The sequence below is a fragment of the Mya arenaria genome, chromosome 14 (assembly GCF_026914265.1).
Source record: "Mya arenaria isolate MELC-2E11 chromosome 14, ASM2691426v1".
NCBI classification, from domain to species: domain Eukaryota; kingdom Metazoa; phylum Mollusca; class Bivalvia; order Myida; family Myidae; genus Mya; species Mya arenaria.
This window is the reverse complement of record NC_069135.1, coordinates 3431784-3449671: the sequence shown is the minus strand read 5'-3', so window position 1 is coordinate 3449671 and position 17888 is coordinate 3431784. Positions and strand designations below refer to the sequence as shown.

Sequence of the window (17888 nt, the reverse complement as noted above, 5' to 3'; positions counted from 1 at the left end):
AGATAATATGTTTTAGTCAAAGCAGCATAACACCAAGTAAAACAAGTGAAACATTTTTTTCGGATGACTTTGGAAAACTATTTTTAGACTACAATGTGTTGAATGCATGTGTTTCAAGCATCAATACAAAACAATCAAGTTTTTGTGTCTCCCCCATTCATGGGGAGACATATTGTTTTTGCCCTGTCCGTCAGTCTGTGTCACACTCTGTTTCCGCTCAATAACTATAGAACGCTTAGACCCTGAGGAACTTCATACTTGGTATGCTTGTTGGTCATGACTCCTATTGATTTTGAGATCAGTAGGTCAAAGGTCAAGGTCACCGTGACCTTGAGGTGAAGAAACGGTTTCCGCTCAATAACTGAAGAACGCTTGCACCAAGGAACTTCATACTTGGTATGCTAGTTCTGGGATCAGGTGGTCAATTGTCAAGGTTTTGGTGAAAAAACATTCTCCGCTCAATAATTAAAGAACTTCATACTTGATATGCCAATTGGTCATGACTAGTAGATAACCCCTATAGATTTAAAGTCAATTGGTCAGAGGTCATGGTTGCAGTGACCCTGCGGGGAAAAACATTTTCCAATAATTACTAAAGAAAATTTGCACCCAGGAACTTCATATTTGTTATGCTAGTTGGTCATGACTAGTAGATGGCTCCTATTGGAATTGGGATCAATAGGTCAAAGGTCCTGGTAAAGACCGCAGTGACTGTCAGGTGGAAAAAATCTGATTAATTACTGAAGAATGCTTGCACATAAGACATTCATACTTGGTATGTCAGTTGGTAATGACTAGTAGAAGACCCCTATTGATTTTCAGGCCAGTAGGTCAAAAGTCATGGTGACCTTGAGGTAAAATAACGGTTTTCGCAGAATAACTAATGAACACTTGGGCCCAGGAGCTTCATACTTGGTATGATTTTGATTTTGAGGTCAGGTCAAGGTCACAGTCACCTTCAGATGAAAAACAATTTGTTGGTCACCAGTCCGTCTGTCACACTTCTATCTGCTCGGTAACTTAAGAACACTTGGACCCAGGAAATTAATACTTGGTATGCAGGTTGGTCATGCCCAGTAGATGACCCCTATGTTTGTTCTTATCCATTCCATAAGTAAAAATTTCAATTCCATCATTGATCTTTTACACCTATGACCACACAATGGGAGAGACAAGCGCTTTTTCAAAAAAGCAATCTCTAGTCTTATTTGCGAAGGCTACCCTGGACTTTGAAACTGCAGTGTCATGTGAGAGTAGGAGGAAAGAGGAGTGGTGGGCATCTGGAATGATCTGCTTTATGCACAAGCTTAATAAATATGTTTATTACAATGGTTGGTTTTTAAATTGGGCTTTGACTTTCATAAGCTAATGAAATTTCCCCTTTGTCAACAAGATAAATCAAAGGTATATCATCATCTTCCTTAAAAAGACCACCACCATCATCAACATCAGCATCATTGCTATCACCCCAATCAGCACCATAATCATTAACATCAACCACATCAACAGCATTGCAACGAACCACATCAGCATTATAACCATTAACATATCCCCCATCAACATCATTGCCACCAACCACATCAGCATCTTAACCATTAACACCTCCCCCATCAACATCATTGCCATCAACCCCATCAACAGCATCCCCACCAACATTATTCCCCAACGACATTGCTATCAATACCACTCCCTTCAACATCATAACTCTCAACATCACCATCATATCATGCCCATCAATGCTGTTATTCATGATGTAAACTGTAACATCATCATTGTACAAGCTTTTACAAACATTAACATTATTTTCAGAAGCATCTCTTAAAGTATTCAAATGAAATGTTTGAAGGAATTCTGAAATGTTATTTAAGTCTGCCATTGCCTAATTTAGAAAAAAAAATGTAGCTGTCTGTGTCCTCATCATCTAAACAACCACATTCTTCACTACTGATGTCTGATACATGTGACCACTTCCTGAGCCATGACTCCGTTAATGTTAACGAAGTCCAGAACATCAGGAATACCATCTGTTGACCAGTATGGCCTTTTCAAATTGACATCGCTATAAGTTTGTCACCCTTAAATAAAATCACATCCATCGTTTCCTCATTCCAGTTTGTTGGTTGATTTGTATAGGATGTTACTAATGCGCACTTATTTGCTACACATTGTCTCCCTCACAAAACACTTTGCTTCCTTGATGCCTAGTAGCTTTTGCTTGGAACATGATGTGAAATCTAAAGATTGATTACAAAAAACTGACAAGAACTGTATTTGAATCAGCATTATTTGATTCCCAACCATTTTGACTTATCAACTTCAGGGAGCAAAAATTCTTATCCAAATCACAATATTTGACCTTAAGTCTTTATTTTTCCCAAATATTAGATTTTCAATATCACATTAAAAATGCAAGCTATTTTAACTAGTACGGTATAGAAGTAAGTAAGACTCATTTATTTATCAAAATTCTACCATAAATATCCTATAAGTTTGATAAGTAAGTTATGGAAAAAGTCAGTTTTATTAGGATAAGACTTAATTAATGCACTTAAGATGCTACTGCAATAACTTATATCGCCTCAGAATATCAAATATTAAGGTAATCATTTAACTTCTTCAAGCACAAGTTACAATACATAACTCAGGGTAAGGAATATTTCATAAGTATTTAAAAAAAAGAACAAATAAAAACACCTAATTACTGTAATCTTCAGATGTGGCGCAAATAAATCTTCAAAATTATTTGGATTTCATAATTTTTAACATGTACATGTATATGTTTACTGTTGCTGTTTTCTTTTCTGAGAAAAGTGAAATCACAGCACTATGGCATCATTATTATGACATCGTTTTATTGAAATTCATTGAGTTACTACAGTGTTGCATATTTTTTTAAATCGAACTTGGCATAGTTTTCAGTGCAACACTGTATGTAACTCAAGTTACGACAGTGTTGCATAAATGAAAATAGTCAAATTAGGATACGACTTTTGGACAAATTTTCATTTTAAGTACTTAAAAATCAATATTTTTCAAAAATATTTTTATGACAGATGGAAAACTGTTAAAGTATATAAAAAATGCAAAAACATCATTTTGTGAAAAAAATGGAGTTACGACACTATTGCGTTCAGCCCTCGATATGCATGGACCGAAATGACAGCTGATTTGTCACTGTCATTGGATGCCGCTGAGGCAGTTTTAAGATTATGACCATTCAAAGTGTGAGGATAGTGTGTTATGACCATGACCTTTGACTCTATGACCTCAAAATCCATCAGAGTCATCAGCTGGTCACCAAAAACCTAAATATCAAGTTTGGAGTGCCATGGGTGCAGGCATTGACAAGTTATCACACAGACAAGATTTTTTCCTCAAGGTCACTTTGACCTTTGACCCAATGATCCCTAAAATTATAAGGGGTCATCTACAGGTCAGACGCAACTCCAAGTCTAACTTTTTAGCTCACCTGTCACTTTATGACAAGGTGAGCTTTTGTGATCGCCTTTTGTCCGGCGTCTGTCGTGCGGCCTGCGTCGTCCGTCAACAATATACTTAAAAGACATCTCCTCCTTAACCGCTGGGCCAATATTAATAAAACTTCATAGGGATGTTCCGTGGGTGGTCTTCTATCAAAGTTGTTCAAAGAATTCAATTCCACGCAGAACTCTGGTTGCCATGGCAACCAAAAGGAAAAACTTTAAAAAATCTTCTTCTCCCAAACCACAAGGCTTAGGCCGTTGATATATGGTAGGTAGGATCACCAAATGGTCCTCTACCAAGATTGTTCAAATTATGGCCCTTGGGTCAAAATTGGCCCCACCCCGGGGGGTCATGGGTTTTCTCTATATGTTTATAGTGAAAACTTAAAAAATCTTCTCCTCTGAACTTACTTGGCCTAGAGCTTAGATATTTGTCATGATTCATCGTCTAGTGAACCTTTACAAAGTTTGTTCAAATTATGGCCCTGGGGTCAAAATTGGCCCCGCCCCAGGGGGTCATGGGTATTCTTTATATGTTTATAGTTAAAACTTCAAAAATCTTCTCCTCTGAAATTAATTGGACTAGAGCTTAGATATTTGGCATGATTCATCGTCTAGTGGACCTTTACAAAGATTGTTCAAATTATGGCCTTGGGATCAAAATTGGCCCCGCCCCGGGGGGTCATGGGTATTCTCTATATGTTTATAGTGAAAACTTCAAAAATCTTCTCCTTTGAACTTACTTGGACTAGAGCTTAGATATTTGGCATGATTCATCGTCTAGTGGACCTCTACAAAGATTGTTCAAATTATGGCCTTGGGGTCAAAATTGGCCCCGCCCCGGGGGGTCATGGGTATACTTGATATGTTTATAGTTAAAACTTCAAAAATCTTCTCCTCTTAACTTACTTGGACTAGAGCTTAGATATTTGGCATGATTCATCGTCTAGTGGACCTCTACAAAGTTTGTTCAAATTATGGCCCTGGGGTCAAAATTGGCCCCGCCCCGGGGGTCATGGGTATTCTCTATATGTTTATAGTTAAAACTTCAAAAATCATCTCCTCTGAACTTACTTGGACTAGAGCTTAGATATTTGGCATGATTCATCGTCTAGTGGACCTTTACAAAGATTGTTCAAATTATGGCCTTGGGGTCAAAATTGGCCCCGCCCCTGGGTGGTCTTGGGTTTTCTCTATATGTTTATAGTAAAAAAAAATCAAAAATCTCCTCTGAACTTATGTTGCTTAGAGCTTAGATATTTGGCATGATTCATCGTCTAGTGGACCTCTACAAAGATTGTTCAAATTATGGCCTTGGGATTAAAATTGGCCCCATCCCGGGGGGTCATGGGTATACTCTATATGTTTATAGTTAAAACTTCAAAAATCTTCTCCTCTTAACTTACTTGGACTAGAGCTTAGATATTTGGCATGATTCATCTTCTAGTGGACCTCTACAAAGATTGTTCAAATTATGGCCTTGGGGTGAAAATTGGCCCCACCACGGGGGGTCATGGGTATACTTGATATGTTTATAGTTAAAACTTCAAAAATCTTCTCCTCTTAACTTACTTGGACTAGAGCTTAGATATTTGGCATGATTCATCGTCTAGTGGACCTCTACAAAGATTGTTCAAATTATGGCCCTGGGGTCAAAATTGGCCCCGCCCCTGGGTGGTCATGGGTTTTTCTATATGTTTATAGTAAAAAAAATCAAAAATCTCCTCTGAACTTATGTTGCTTAGAGCTTAGATATTTGGCATGATTCATCGTCTAGTGGACCTCTACAAAGTTTGTTCAAATTATGGCCTTGGGGTCAAAATTGGCCCCGCCCCAGGGGGTTAGGGTATTCTCTAAATGTTTATAGTTAAAACTTCAAAAATTTTCTCCTCTGAACTTACTTGGACTAGAGCTTAGATATTTGGCATGATTCATCGTCTAGTGGAACTCTACAAAGTTTGTTCAAATTATGGCCCTGGGATCAAAATTGGCCACACCCCGGGGCTGATGGGTTTTCTCTCTAATCTTCTCCGAACTCACAAAGACATGTAACGTCTTAATTTAAACTGGATAACATATTTAGTACACATACCAATTTTCAATATGGGCCACATACAACAATTAATAACAAATATACATATATAGATACACACGTAAAATCAAGTAGTGACAAGAGCTTAGATATTTGGCATGATATATCATCTAGTTGACTTGTACCAATATTGTTCAATCTTTGGCCCTGGGGTAAAAAAATGGCCCCACCCGGGCGGTTATGGGTTTCCTTATATATGTATATGATGAAAACTTAAAAAATCTTCTTCTCCCAAACCAAAAGGCGAAGGCCTTAGATATTTGGTATGAAGAATTGTTTATCGGACCACTTGAGATTGTTCAAACTTTAGCCCTGGGGTCAAAATTGGCCACGCCCCGTCTTCATAGGCTTAGGTTTTCAATATTTGTATATAATGGAAGAATGTGCAATATATGACAGGTGAGCGATTCAGGGCCATTTGGCCCTCTTGTTTGTGTTAAAGGTTACTGTGACCTTGATCTTGGCCCGATGAACCCCAAAGTCAATCTACTGGTCAGGCCCAACCTTCATGTCAAGTTTGATGACCATAGGTCCAGGAATTGTCCAGTTTCTTTCAAGGTCACTGTGACCTTGACCTTTTACCCCTTAAATCAATAGGGGTCATCTACTTGTCCGGCCTAACCTCCAAGTCAAGTATGAGGGCCATGGTTGCAGCCATTGTTGAGTTATCATTCTGACAACCTTTTATCATTCAAGGTCACTGTGACCTTGACCTTTGGCCCAATGACCCCTAAAATCAATAGGGGCCATTTACTGGTTAGGCCCAACCTCCAAGTCAAGTTTGAGGGCCATTGTTGCAGGCATTGTCGAGTTATCACTCGGACAATCTTTAACCATTCAAGGTCACTGTGACCTTGACCTTTGGCCCGATGACCCCCAAAAACTATAGGGGTCATCTACTGGTCAGGCCCAACCTCCAAGTCAAGTTTGAGGGCCATGGGTACAGGCACTGTCGAGTTATCACACGGACAACCTTTTACCATTCAAGGTCAAGCTTTAAAATTATTTTACCATAAAAGATCACTGTGACCTTGACCTTTGACCCGATAAATTTACAGCACATCATGAACAGTTGGGGACTCTGAAATGATGCAGAAGGTTGTTTGCGTTGTCACCAAAATGGGGCTAATGTGCTTGCACTAAACAAAATAGGGGGTTAATGTACAAAAAATCGGCCAGGAAACGTGTACAATCGAGTAATAACCATGACATTTGGAAGATAGGAATATATATATAAAAGTACGGTTACAACATGCAGAGATATGCAATATTTGCTGAGAAAATAAGAAAAAATGAGGATAAATTCAACATATATATATATATTTGTAAACATTGCCTCCAGAGCCACAATCTATTCAATAACTTTTTTATCTTTAAAGTTGTGATACCAAACTAAGATGTCGATTGAAGAATATGCTTTTCCCCACACACTGGGTGCATTCATTTTTCAAAATTATAAAAAAGGTCAACTTACCAGGCAAAAAAATGGTCCCAGAATCGGCACTTGTCAATAAAAATACGCCATTTTGTTTGCCATGAAACATTTTTCTCACTTAATGTTTGCCAGAAATCAAATTACGTCCTCCCCCTTGGTTAATGTTAAGTTAAATTATTTTTAATGATGATATAGCAAAAAGTTAAACATACATTCAATTAACATGAAAAGCTTAATTAATATAGATTTAACATATATCAGTACAAATGGGAGGCTTTTCACTAAATACGATCGTATATAGGATGTAATGAAGAAATGAAGAAGTTCATGTTCTTGTTTGCTGGGAAGAGTTCTCCTGTGATAGGATATTTTTAAAGGAAATTGTTCATGATTATGGAGCCATACATCGAAAACAAAACATGTGAAATGCGAAGGAAATGTTTATATCGGTGTTAAAACCTCATTAATAGTTCAAACTATGGTTACCGTATTTAAAACTTTTATTGCTAATATTTTTTGAATTATGTCACAGAAAATACTTTAACATTGCTAAAAAATGTCCGTAATGCAATGGGAAATCAATATATTTTAGGCTTTGATTAACAGAATTTTTCTTCAAAGGATGTTATGCCAGTAGCTATTTGCTAAAAAAACAACAGTTATATAACACCTTTTCAACAAAGTTTTAAAATATCGATGCAAACAAAGTACGTGAGGCCCTTCAGAAATGTGTTGAGCATCTCGTCTTGATTGATGTCCCAAGACTTTGTTTTATGGAGAGTAGACAAGAAACTTGGATTGACAGATTGGCAACATTCTTATTCATCAGAGGTTCGATCGTGATAAATCTACGCATAGTATCATCACTCTGGTGAACGAGAATGATTGGTAGAGAAACATTATGCCCCACTAGCATGAAGCAGGAACACTCTGGTTTGTTAATGTTTGAAGATATGCCTATGAGAGGAGTGTGACATACACTGTAACATCCCAAGCCATTTTTGACTAAGTGGACAAAAGATCCCACATCTTTTTAGAAGGGTGAACAAAACATCCCATATCACATTGACAGCGTAGACAAGACATCCCTCAGAAGGCGTGGCTCATCTGCATCAAAGTATGATCACATGCTTTTTTCACAGATTCTTGATCTAATTAGATTGGCTGTGTTTTAATTATATATGAAAATAACTTCATGCTTGAATTTAAATACATTTAACAACTGAATGAAGTATTGCACTTTTGACGCAATTTATCACGTGGTATACACACACTGTGTTTGGTAAATCAAAAAGAAAATCTAACTGGATACTGGAAATACACCGCTTAATGAAAGCTATTCAAACCATTTGGAATTCAGTTAAGTTTTACTTAACCATTTCAAGTTTATGAATAGCACTTACAATTGCATAAAACAACCGAAATAAACGACAGTGTATTGTTTTCTTTAAAAAGATACCACTTTTTTAAAATAAAAACAACAACAACAGTTTGAATACTATTATGTCAATTGAATGTTCATTGTCTTAAATGTACTCCGATAGTTTATCAAGCTAGTCATAACTATAGTGTGGTACAATGTATAGATCTATATTAAACAAGACGAGTTGTATTATGTCTTTGTATTTCCCTTCTACATGCTTTTTGTTTGTTTTTCTGTTGCTGTTTTATCACAAACGATTTATCTCTGATCTATTTGTATTAGGTTCCTTTATAAATGGCAATATTGCTTAGAACTATGTTCATGTCTCATTCTATCTCTTTCCGCATTTTCCAAGGTTTATTGGTTAAATAATATATTTAACATTCCCACTTTCATATCAACCATCATGCACACTGAAATGTGTGTAACTTGGTTGATGCTTTCCTTTTTTTCTTTTGTTTTTTGTGTGTGTTCTAAAAAATCTGTCTATAATACAAAACTCAATCATAACGCGTTATATATATACATATATATATATATTGTAACTATTTATGGTTTGATTGATTGTGTATGTAAATTCTATATTTCTATTTTAGATATGTGTTATGTGACGATGAGCTGTTTATGCTTAAATTAATTTTCTGTTCTGTTCTATTCTGTATTTTTTTTCCTAATATGGGCGCGTAGTCCGGACAAGGTACATTAACGACCGATTTATATTTGGACGGTTTGACTAGTTGTATATTTGCTATTTTCACAAGCCCGATAAATTATTTGCAAAATAAAGGAATATTGATTTCCTGGTGATGTTGACATTAAAGCAACATATTTAGCGTCTGATACACATGTCATGCCAATTAATTAAAACTGTTTAAGCCATCCACTAGAATTATCGAACTCGGGAACCAAGTACACTATGAAAGTTTCACTTTTCGTCTTGGCACTGTTGTCAATTTTCAATTTGGCAATTCCAGAGGATTGTGACAAGGTACGTCTCAATTATTATTTTTATAAGCAGCTCATCTGCCTTCCTATAGTGCAAAATTATTAAACCTTGGTAATAAAGGGTAACAATAAACTTGCATTTTGCCCAACCTCCACTGGTTTTTGGAACGACCATATTATTTTTTGACAGTGGCAGTGGAGTGTTTCTGACTGTGTGTTTTTCTTCTGCTAAAGGGATACATTTACTTTGGTTTCCGCCATAGAATGGTTGTGTCAATATACCAAGACATAATTACAATGACAAAGATATTCATTCAAAACTTGGCTATTTAAAAAAAATCCCAACATACCCTATACTTAGTCCAAATAATTGTACATTGACAGGTTTTTTTACGATTTTTGATATGGCAAATCCTTCAACCTACAAATTGTTTAGTACCAAAAGTGGGTAGTTATTCTGATCGGGATTGCGGGTTAAAGCATAGTGGGTCTATAAAATATCATAAAAGCAAGAAATATTACTACATTATGTTATTTTATATTAGATCTGTAAAAAAAAATAAAAAAAAATATCCAACGAATAATAATGAGTTTGACAGGTTTTCTTCATTTCATTCTGTCAAAACATAACGATATATACATAAAGGGCACCTGCAAGGCTTCAGGGCACAATTTTAAAACAATCAGAACATTTCGGCCATGGCCGAGTTGTTACGATTGTATTTACAAGGTCTGTCTCGAAGCTTGTCGGAGGTGGTTGAGTTATTACGATTGGGTCGAGTTGTTCCGCTTGGCATAATTGTTGTCTGTGTCAGTCAACTTTCGTTTTATTGGAAAAGGTAAATAATGTGTTGAATGCTTGTTTTGTGCAAAATAACTTTTCACTTACATGAATATAAACCTTTATGATCAATTTCAACCATAAAATACTTCACTAAATACTACAATTTCAATATTTTTCAAACACCCCCGGTTTTTGCACAAACCCGTTTAGATGTTAGGGATTGGAAGAATCCCGTATAACACGTCTATTAATTTAGACTAACCCTATACTACTCTAAGAAACTGCTCAGGATATTTGAATGAAACTTAAAACACCTGTTATTAAGAGACAATACCCACATATGCAGTAAGGACCATTGCTCTGGCTTAAAAAAATATGGAGTTATGTCCCTTGTTTGTGCCAATAAAACCAAAGTGGTGGCATTTGCTCCATGGCACTCAAAGCTTGGCATAAGTCAAGGAAGCTACTGGTACTATTTTCATACTCTTCTTTATATGACATGGCCAGAGAATTTATACCTACAACCTCCTGCTGAAAAAATCCACTTTTTGTTTATTATTTTTTCAGAGTGACTATGTTTATAAATACACACAATGTGATGTAAACGGGGACAGATGGGTCGTGTCAGTTCCTAAAGATGGCTGCCAACCCAGAAAGGATGATATCACCGTACCTAGAAAAGGAACAAAATGCTGTGAGTTAAAATTCATTTAGAATGTGAGATATTAGCATTTGTTAGAGAATTTATTCATTTTGGCCAAATATCAATATATTTTTTCTTAATGTAAATGACTGGTTATAAGACAATATGGGGTTTTAAGACGCAGGGAAAAATCAGGAAGTGCTCGAGAATTTTTTTTTACTCTATGTAATGTTTTTTTTTCTTACCTTTCTTAAAGACCTAAACAACCAGTTTTTCCTCATTCATTTCAATGAAAAGCCAAATTCGACCTGAAATCAACTCCAGAAAAAATGACAAAAGCTTGTTACTGTTTGTAAGATGCAGGCATTTTTTTAGATTGAAATCTGGGGGGAAAAAGTGTGTCTTATAACCAGTTAATTACAGTATACATTACATTTGATATTCTACACACATTATATCAACTACCGACGGCAAGATCAATCTTTGTTTTGAAATATCAAAATGAAGATATTTTTTTAATATATTATATGGTTTATGTTTTGAAACTCTTTGGAAACAAATTTAAAATATAAAATAGTTGTAATCAAGTTCTACACACTATATGCCATCAGTAAGATGGTTAATTATTGTGTTTAAAATAAAACCAGCAGATCACTTCAGGGCTTATAGTGTACCTTCTCTTTGTAGCATTTACGTGCGAGAAGGGTACCTATCTTGACATTGCCAGTCAGCAGTGCAAGCACTGTCCAGCAGGGACATACTCCCGGGGTAGTGCCGCTCACTTTGACGACTGGGACACACTTCCCAATGGCTTCTCGGCTTCTACAGAATCTATTGCTGCATACGAGTCTGATGCCCCCTCTAACTGTTCCTCGTGAGTCTAATAATAAGTCGTTATACTGTTTTAATTGCCTGATTCATGGTATGTCACTGCTCAGATGTATTTTTAGAGTTCTGTCATGTTTATTTTTTGGCAATCCCAGCTGTATCTCATCTCCTGAATTTTGCATTTCATTAAAATGAATGTAAAATTACATAGATGAATTTTATATCCCAGTCATAAAGCAGTTCATTTGAACATAGGCATCAATGGTTTTATATAATAGTGCAAAACCATATACATGCTAGCTAAAGTCCAAAGGAAATAAATGATAGTCATATAAATGTAACATATTTTAGGTATAGAGATATGTGATCATGTATGAATAAGCTTTTGTCATGCAAACATAAAATTATGTGCATCATCATTTAATATCTGAGCATTTAGTTTTATATAATTACTTGCTAATAGTATTCACATTCTGGTGACCAATAAGGAATTGTGTTACTAATGTACATGCACCTAATTATTCAACTCGATATGCTTGGTAGACTCATGGGCCTTGTTGTTCTAAAACTTGTTTTTGTTCTTGCATTAATATATCCCACTTCATCACAGTACAATATTGTAAATTGGTTAATCTTCCTTGAAATTGTTATTCTACACCTATCCTATTTAACATATAAATTGCAGATGTTTCTATGGCAACTGTCCTACAGAAATTGCCTGCTGGCTTTACAAATGTCACTGACAGATTGTTAGTTGTAGGTTTCTCTTTATTACGCACACATCTTGGGGCTAAACTCTGCATTGATTTAATAATCATTTGTAGGTTTAAGAGCACATGGGACTGAAATCATCAAAACCCTGAAACATTTCCAATAGATTCTGAAAAAAATACCTGATTTTCTCCCTCTTTGTGAAATGGTATAGGAGAGGGTCATCTAGTCCAAGTCACACTGTCTAAGGGGCATGTCTAGTTTACCATTAATTTGGGGAATTAGCAGGCACAACTGCGAGTCACCATTTTAGTTCAGATTAAGTTTAATCTTTCAATTTGATTAACAACTCAAGTCCAATTAAGATATAAATGGTAGTTTTTAGCTCTACTGGCCAAAGTTGATTGTAATGTGTATGTAGTATGTGTGCCGTGTGTCTGTAAACAATTGCTTGTGAACACCATACAGTCTTCAGTTTTGATTGTATCATGATGAAACTTGTACAGTATTTAGATATTCTTTTACTCTCGGTTCCTTTTGAAAACCAGCCAGATCCGCCCATGCATGCCTAGATTATGGGTCTTGAAAGTATAAAAAAATGCTATTTTTAACTAAGTCTATTTTTAGCCAAGTCTACATGCTGGAAGTCTATTTTTAGCCAAGTTTACATGGAAAGTCACAATTGCTTGTGAATGTTTGTTCAAATTATGACCCTGGAGTCATTACTGGCCATGCCCCCAGGTTCACATGTTTAGTGTACTTAAATTGGGAAATGTTAAAAACCTTTTTGTCTGAAACAGCTACGCAGGTCCTTGCTATTTTGAGCAAGGCTTAATTTAGTGGTCCACTACCATGGTTGTTCAAATTATGCCCCTGGGTCAAAATTGGCACTGCCCCTGGGTCACATTTCCTAGAAACTTATTTAAGAAATATTTTCAAAATCTTCTTGTTTCAAAACATAAGGCCCATACCTTTGATATTTGTTGTTGAGCATCATATGATGACTCAAGCAAAACAGTTGAAATTATGCCCCTGCGGCAAAAGCTGGCCCCACCCCTTTTGACTTACTTTTTAATTTTTAAAGCTACAGCAATGAAATTTACCATGAGTACAGTTTTCAAAGCAAATATTTTTACCCTCAGATTACCTTTACTTGGCACATATTAATATAGTTCATGGAACTAATCTGCTTACAACACTTTCTGTCCTCAGAGTCAGATGTTGAACGTGCAGCGGTTTCAGCTAACCCAAACACAAAGAGTGAACTATATATTTGTTGCCTATTACTCATATGTACATGCTCTGGATTGAAAATGACCACAAGAGCCATGCCAGTTGAACATAGGCCCTCTTGGGCCCCATGTTTTTATTTATTCCACATTTAAGTTCAATTATATTTCCTAAGTAAAAGAAGTACAAAGTTCCTAGCAAATATTCAAAGTTTGTCCATATATAAATAAAAATATGTGGACTATATAAAGAGTAGACGTGATAATGCTTCATCTACCAATGAATTTAAAGGAAGTGTCAATCAAATATGACCATTGTCAAAAAGTAAAATGTACAATAAGATTGAGTTTTGAGACAATTGTCTTAGAGTAAGGTTTATGATCTGAGATAATTAAACTGAAAATACCTTAGATAACAAAAAATGTCAAAGCACTCAGTTGCAATTAGAATGACTGACAAAAGTCTATGCAGAAAACTAAAGAAGCAAATATAATAGAAAAATAATATAGTACCAAAAAAAAAAGAGAAAAAAATGTTTTCTGAAAAAAATGAAAGAGAATGTCACATGGTCCCACATATTTGTCATTGAAGTTAAACAGACCAGTAGTGTATTGTGTCATGTGTGCCATCTTTTTTTAAAACAGGTTGCAAAAATCGGTCTTGTAATTTTGTAGCATTGCTGGAACACGTTATAGTTGTATAAACAAGATGAAATTGCTAGATGTATTGCACAACTAATTTTTATTACCTCCCTTTGTTCTTTTATATTTGTTTTGAAGGTTACTTTTTCTGTTATGATTTAGTTATTTTGTGTTTTAATTATATTGTTTTATTCCTGATGTATTTTAAATCCTATATGGAAATAAAATTGAAAGGTATATTGAAATTTTGTGGGAAATTATGTACTTGGACTTATCTAGATCTAATTTAGAATTTTCTAATTCTAATAATTCACTGAATTTTGGTCTACTCTCATATGGGAGTATGATACAACATGTGCAAGACTTGTCATCTAGCATCATATCCCCGACTGCAGGTAGGTAGAACCAAAAAATTGACCATGCTAGATTATAAGTATCTTCCATGGCCGAGAGTGTAAGATAGGAACCAAAAAATTGACCATGCTAGATTATAAGTATCTTCCATGGCCGAGAGTGTAAGATAGGAACCAAAAAATTGACCATGCTAGATTATAAGTATCTTCCACTTCCATGGCCGAGAGTGTAAGATAGGTTCATTCCGATTAAGCAAAAATGTCTTTTGTGCTTCGATTGAATTGGGAAATGTTAAAAACCTTTTGTCTGAAACAGCCATGCAGATCCTTGCTATTTTGAACAAGACTTAATTTAGTGGTTCATTAGCATGGTTGTTCAAATTATGCCTTTTTGGTCAAAACTGGCACTGCCCCAGGGGTCACAAGATCTCTAGAGACTTATTTAAGAAATATTTTTAAAAACTTCTTGTTTCAAACCACAAGGTCCATACCTTTGATATTTGTTTTGGAGCTTGTTGTGGCACTTATTAAAATAGTTCATGCAACTAATCTGCTTACAACACTTTCTGTCCTCAGATGTTGAACGTGCAGCGTTTTCAGCTAACCCAAACACAAAAAAATGAACTATATATTTGTTGCTTATTACTCATAAGTACATGCTCTGGATTGAAAATGACCACAAGAGCCATGCCAGTAGAGTATCTCTTGTTTTGTTTATTTATTTTCTTTTTTACTTGTATGTATCAATAATAAAATTATAAATTAAACTTTATTAGCAATATTTTATCCTAAGTAACCTAAGCTACAATATGTTATCATACAAGCCAAACAAAATCATCTGTTCATAGTTGGTGCAAATTAATGATCTTTCAATGCTGCCTTAATCCTTTCTGTAAAACAGACTGATGTAATACAAGAATAAATCAATAATATTGGATTGTAAAATTGTTGTGAAAACTAAAGCAGTAATTGACTTTCCAGTATGTTTCCTGAAATGATGTGAAATAAATTGATGCCTTAAGAATGATTTAAAACATAATGGGATTTGTGAAGCTTTAAATTGTACATACATGAGTTTCTTAAAGCAGAACTAATTTATCAAACTTATTTTGTTTTAACTCCTTTGTGAAGAAAGTTATTTGCTGCTTATATGTATTAATTCAAATCTATTTCATAGTGAAAATCTAGCGTGTGTTCATTTTGAGAGGCAATGAGCAAATAGGAGGAAAAATATTACATTCTATTATACATGTATATACATGTATTTTCTTGTTTGGCCTTCTGCCATTTAATACATTGCAGCAATGTCTTATTGATTTGTTGGACACATGTAAGCAGAAAATCAACTGAAATTGAAGCCAACTTTTTATAATTATGCACATATATAAAATTTATTGTTTTGAAATTTATATTATATATCCAATCTTGTCTGTTTTAGTCTCAATTACATGCCATAAATGGTAATTTCAGATCTGAGTGGACACCAAAGAGCACATACATAGCGGTCACGCCATCTGACTGTATTTCCAAACTGACGTTCTCCGCCAGCCTGATGAAGCCAGGAACTGTACAGTTTGAATACCAATATAACTATGGCGACACTGTCATGTTTCATGTCTCTGTAAGTATCAGAGAGTCTAAGTTCAGTCTTAGTTCTGAACAGCTGCAAAAAAATGTGCACTGAAAACTAGTCTAGCGCAGTCATGTCAGCTTAACAGGTTGTCACCTCTCCTACTTAAAGAACTGTACTGTCAACCCTCCTACATAATGGATCTGCACTGTCATCGCTCCTACATAATGGACCTGTACTGTCAACCCTCCTACATAATGGAACTGTACTGTCAACCCTCCTACATAATGGAACTGTACTGTCAACCCTCCTACATAATGGGATCTGTACTGTCAACCCTCCTACATAATGGATCTGTACTGTCAACCCTCCTACACAATGGAACTGTACTGTCAACCCTCCTACATAATGGATCTGTACTGTCAACCCTCCTACATAATGGATCTGTACTGTCAACCCTCCTGCATAATGGATCTGTACTGTCAACCCTCATACATAATGGATCTGTACTGTCAACCCTCCTGCATAATGGATCTGTACTGTCAACCCTCCTACATATAGGATCTGTACTGTCAACCCTCCTACATAATGGAACTGTACTGTCAACCCTCCTACAGAATGGATCTGTACTGTCAACCCTCCTACAGAATGGATCTGTACTGTCATCTCTGCTATGTAATGGACCAGAACTGTCACCCCTGCTATGTAATGGACCAGAACTGTCACCCCTGCTATGTAATGGACCAGAACTGTCACCTCTCCTACATAATGGATCAGTACTGTCACCCCTTCTATGTAATGGATCAGTATTACCACCCAACCTATGTGATGGACCAGTATTGTCCCCCCCCTCCCCAGAATAGACCTGTACTGTCACCCCTCCTATATAATGGACCAGTACTGTCATCCAACCTATGTTATGGACCAGTATTGTCCCCCCCCCCATAATGGACCTGTACTGTCACCCGGCCTACATAATGGACCAGTCCTGTCTCCCCTCTAGGGTATGGACCAGGACTGGCACCTCGCCTACAAAATGGACCAGAACAGTCACCTCTCTGATGTTATGGATTTGTACTGTCACCCCACCTAAATAGTGGACCAGTACTGTCACCCATCCTACATAATGGACCAGTTCTGTCACCACTCCTATATAGTGAACCAGTACTGTCACCCCTCCTACATAGTGGGCCAGTACTCTCACCCCTCTTACATAATGGACCAGTACTGTCACCCCTACTATATAGTGGACCAGTACTGTCAACCCTCCTACATAGTGGACCAGTATGGTCACCCCTCCTACATAGTAGGCCAGTACTGTCACCCCTCCTACATAATGGACCAGTACTGTCAACCCTCCTACATAGTGGGCCAGTACTTTCATCCCTCCTACATAGTTGACCAATACTGTCACCCCTCCTATATAGTGGACCAGTACTGTCAACCCTCCTACATAGTGGACCAGTATGGTCACCCCTCCTACATAGTAGGCCAGTACTGTCACCCCTCCTACATAATGGACCAGTACTGTCAACCCTCCTACATAGTGGGCCAGTACTGTCATCCCTCCTACATAGTTGACCAGTACTGTCACCCCTCCTACATACTGGACCAGTACAGTCAACCCTCCTACATAATGGAACAGTACTGTCACCCCTCCTATATAGTGGACCAGTACTGTCACCCTCCTACATACTGGACCAGTACTGTCACCCCTCCTACATAATGGACCAGTATGGTCACCCCTCATT

At 36.5% G+C, this 17888-nt stretch overlaps 1 protein-coding gene across 5 annotated transcripts in view; it reads left to right on the top strand.

The window, feature by feature from the left end:
- The first annotated feature begins 9200 nt into the window (after window positions 1-9200).
- The window catches only part of LOC128217254 (endosome/lysosome-associated apoptosis and autophagy regulator family member 2-like), a 31014-nt gene continuing 22326 nt past the window's right edge, over window positions 9201-17888 (top strand). For all 5 annotated transcript variants that reach the window (XM_052924271.1, XM_052924270.1, XM_052924267.1 and 2 more), the window contains exons 1-4: window positions 9201-9420; window positions 10729-10855; window positions 11492-11678; window positions 16038-16188. In XM_052924271.1, coding sequence (XP_052780231.1) covers window positions 9349-9420; window positions 10729-10855; window positions 11492-11678; window positions 16038-16188 — 537 coding nt within the window. In that variant the 5' untranslated portion in view covers window positions 9201-9348. The remainder of the gene's footprint in view (window positions 9421-10728; window positions 10856-11491; window positions 11679-16037; window positions 16189-17888) is intronic.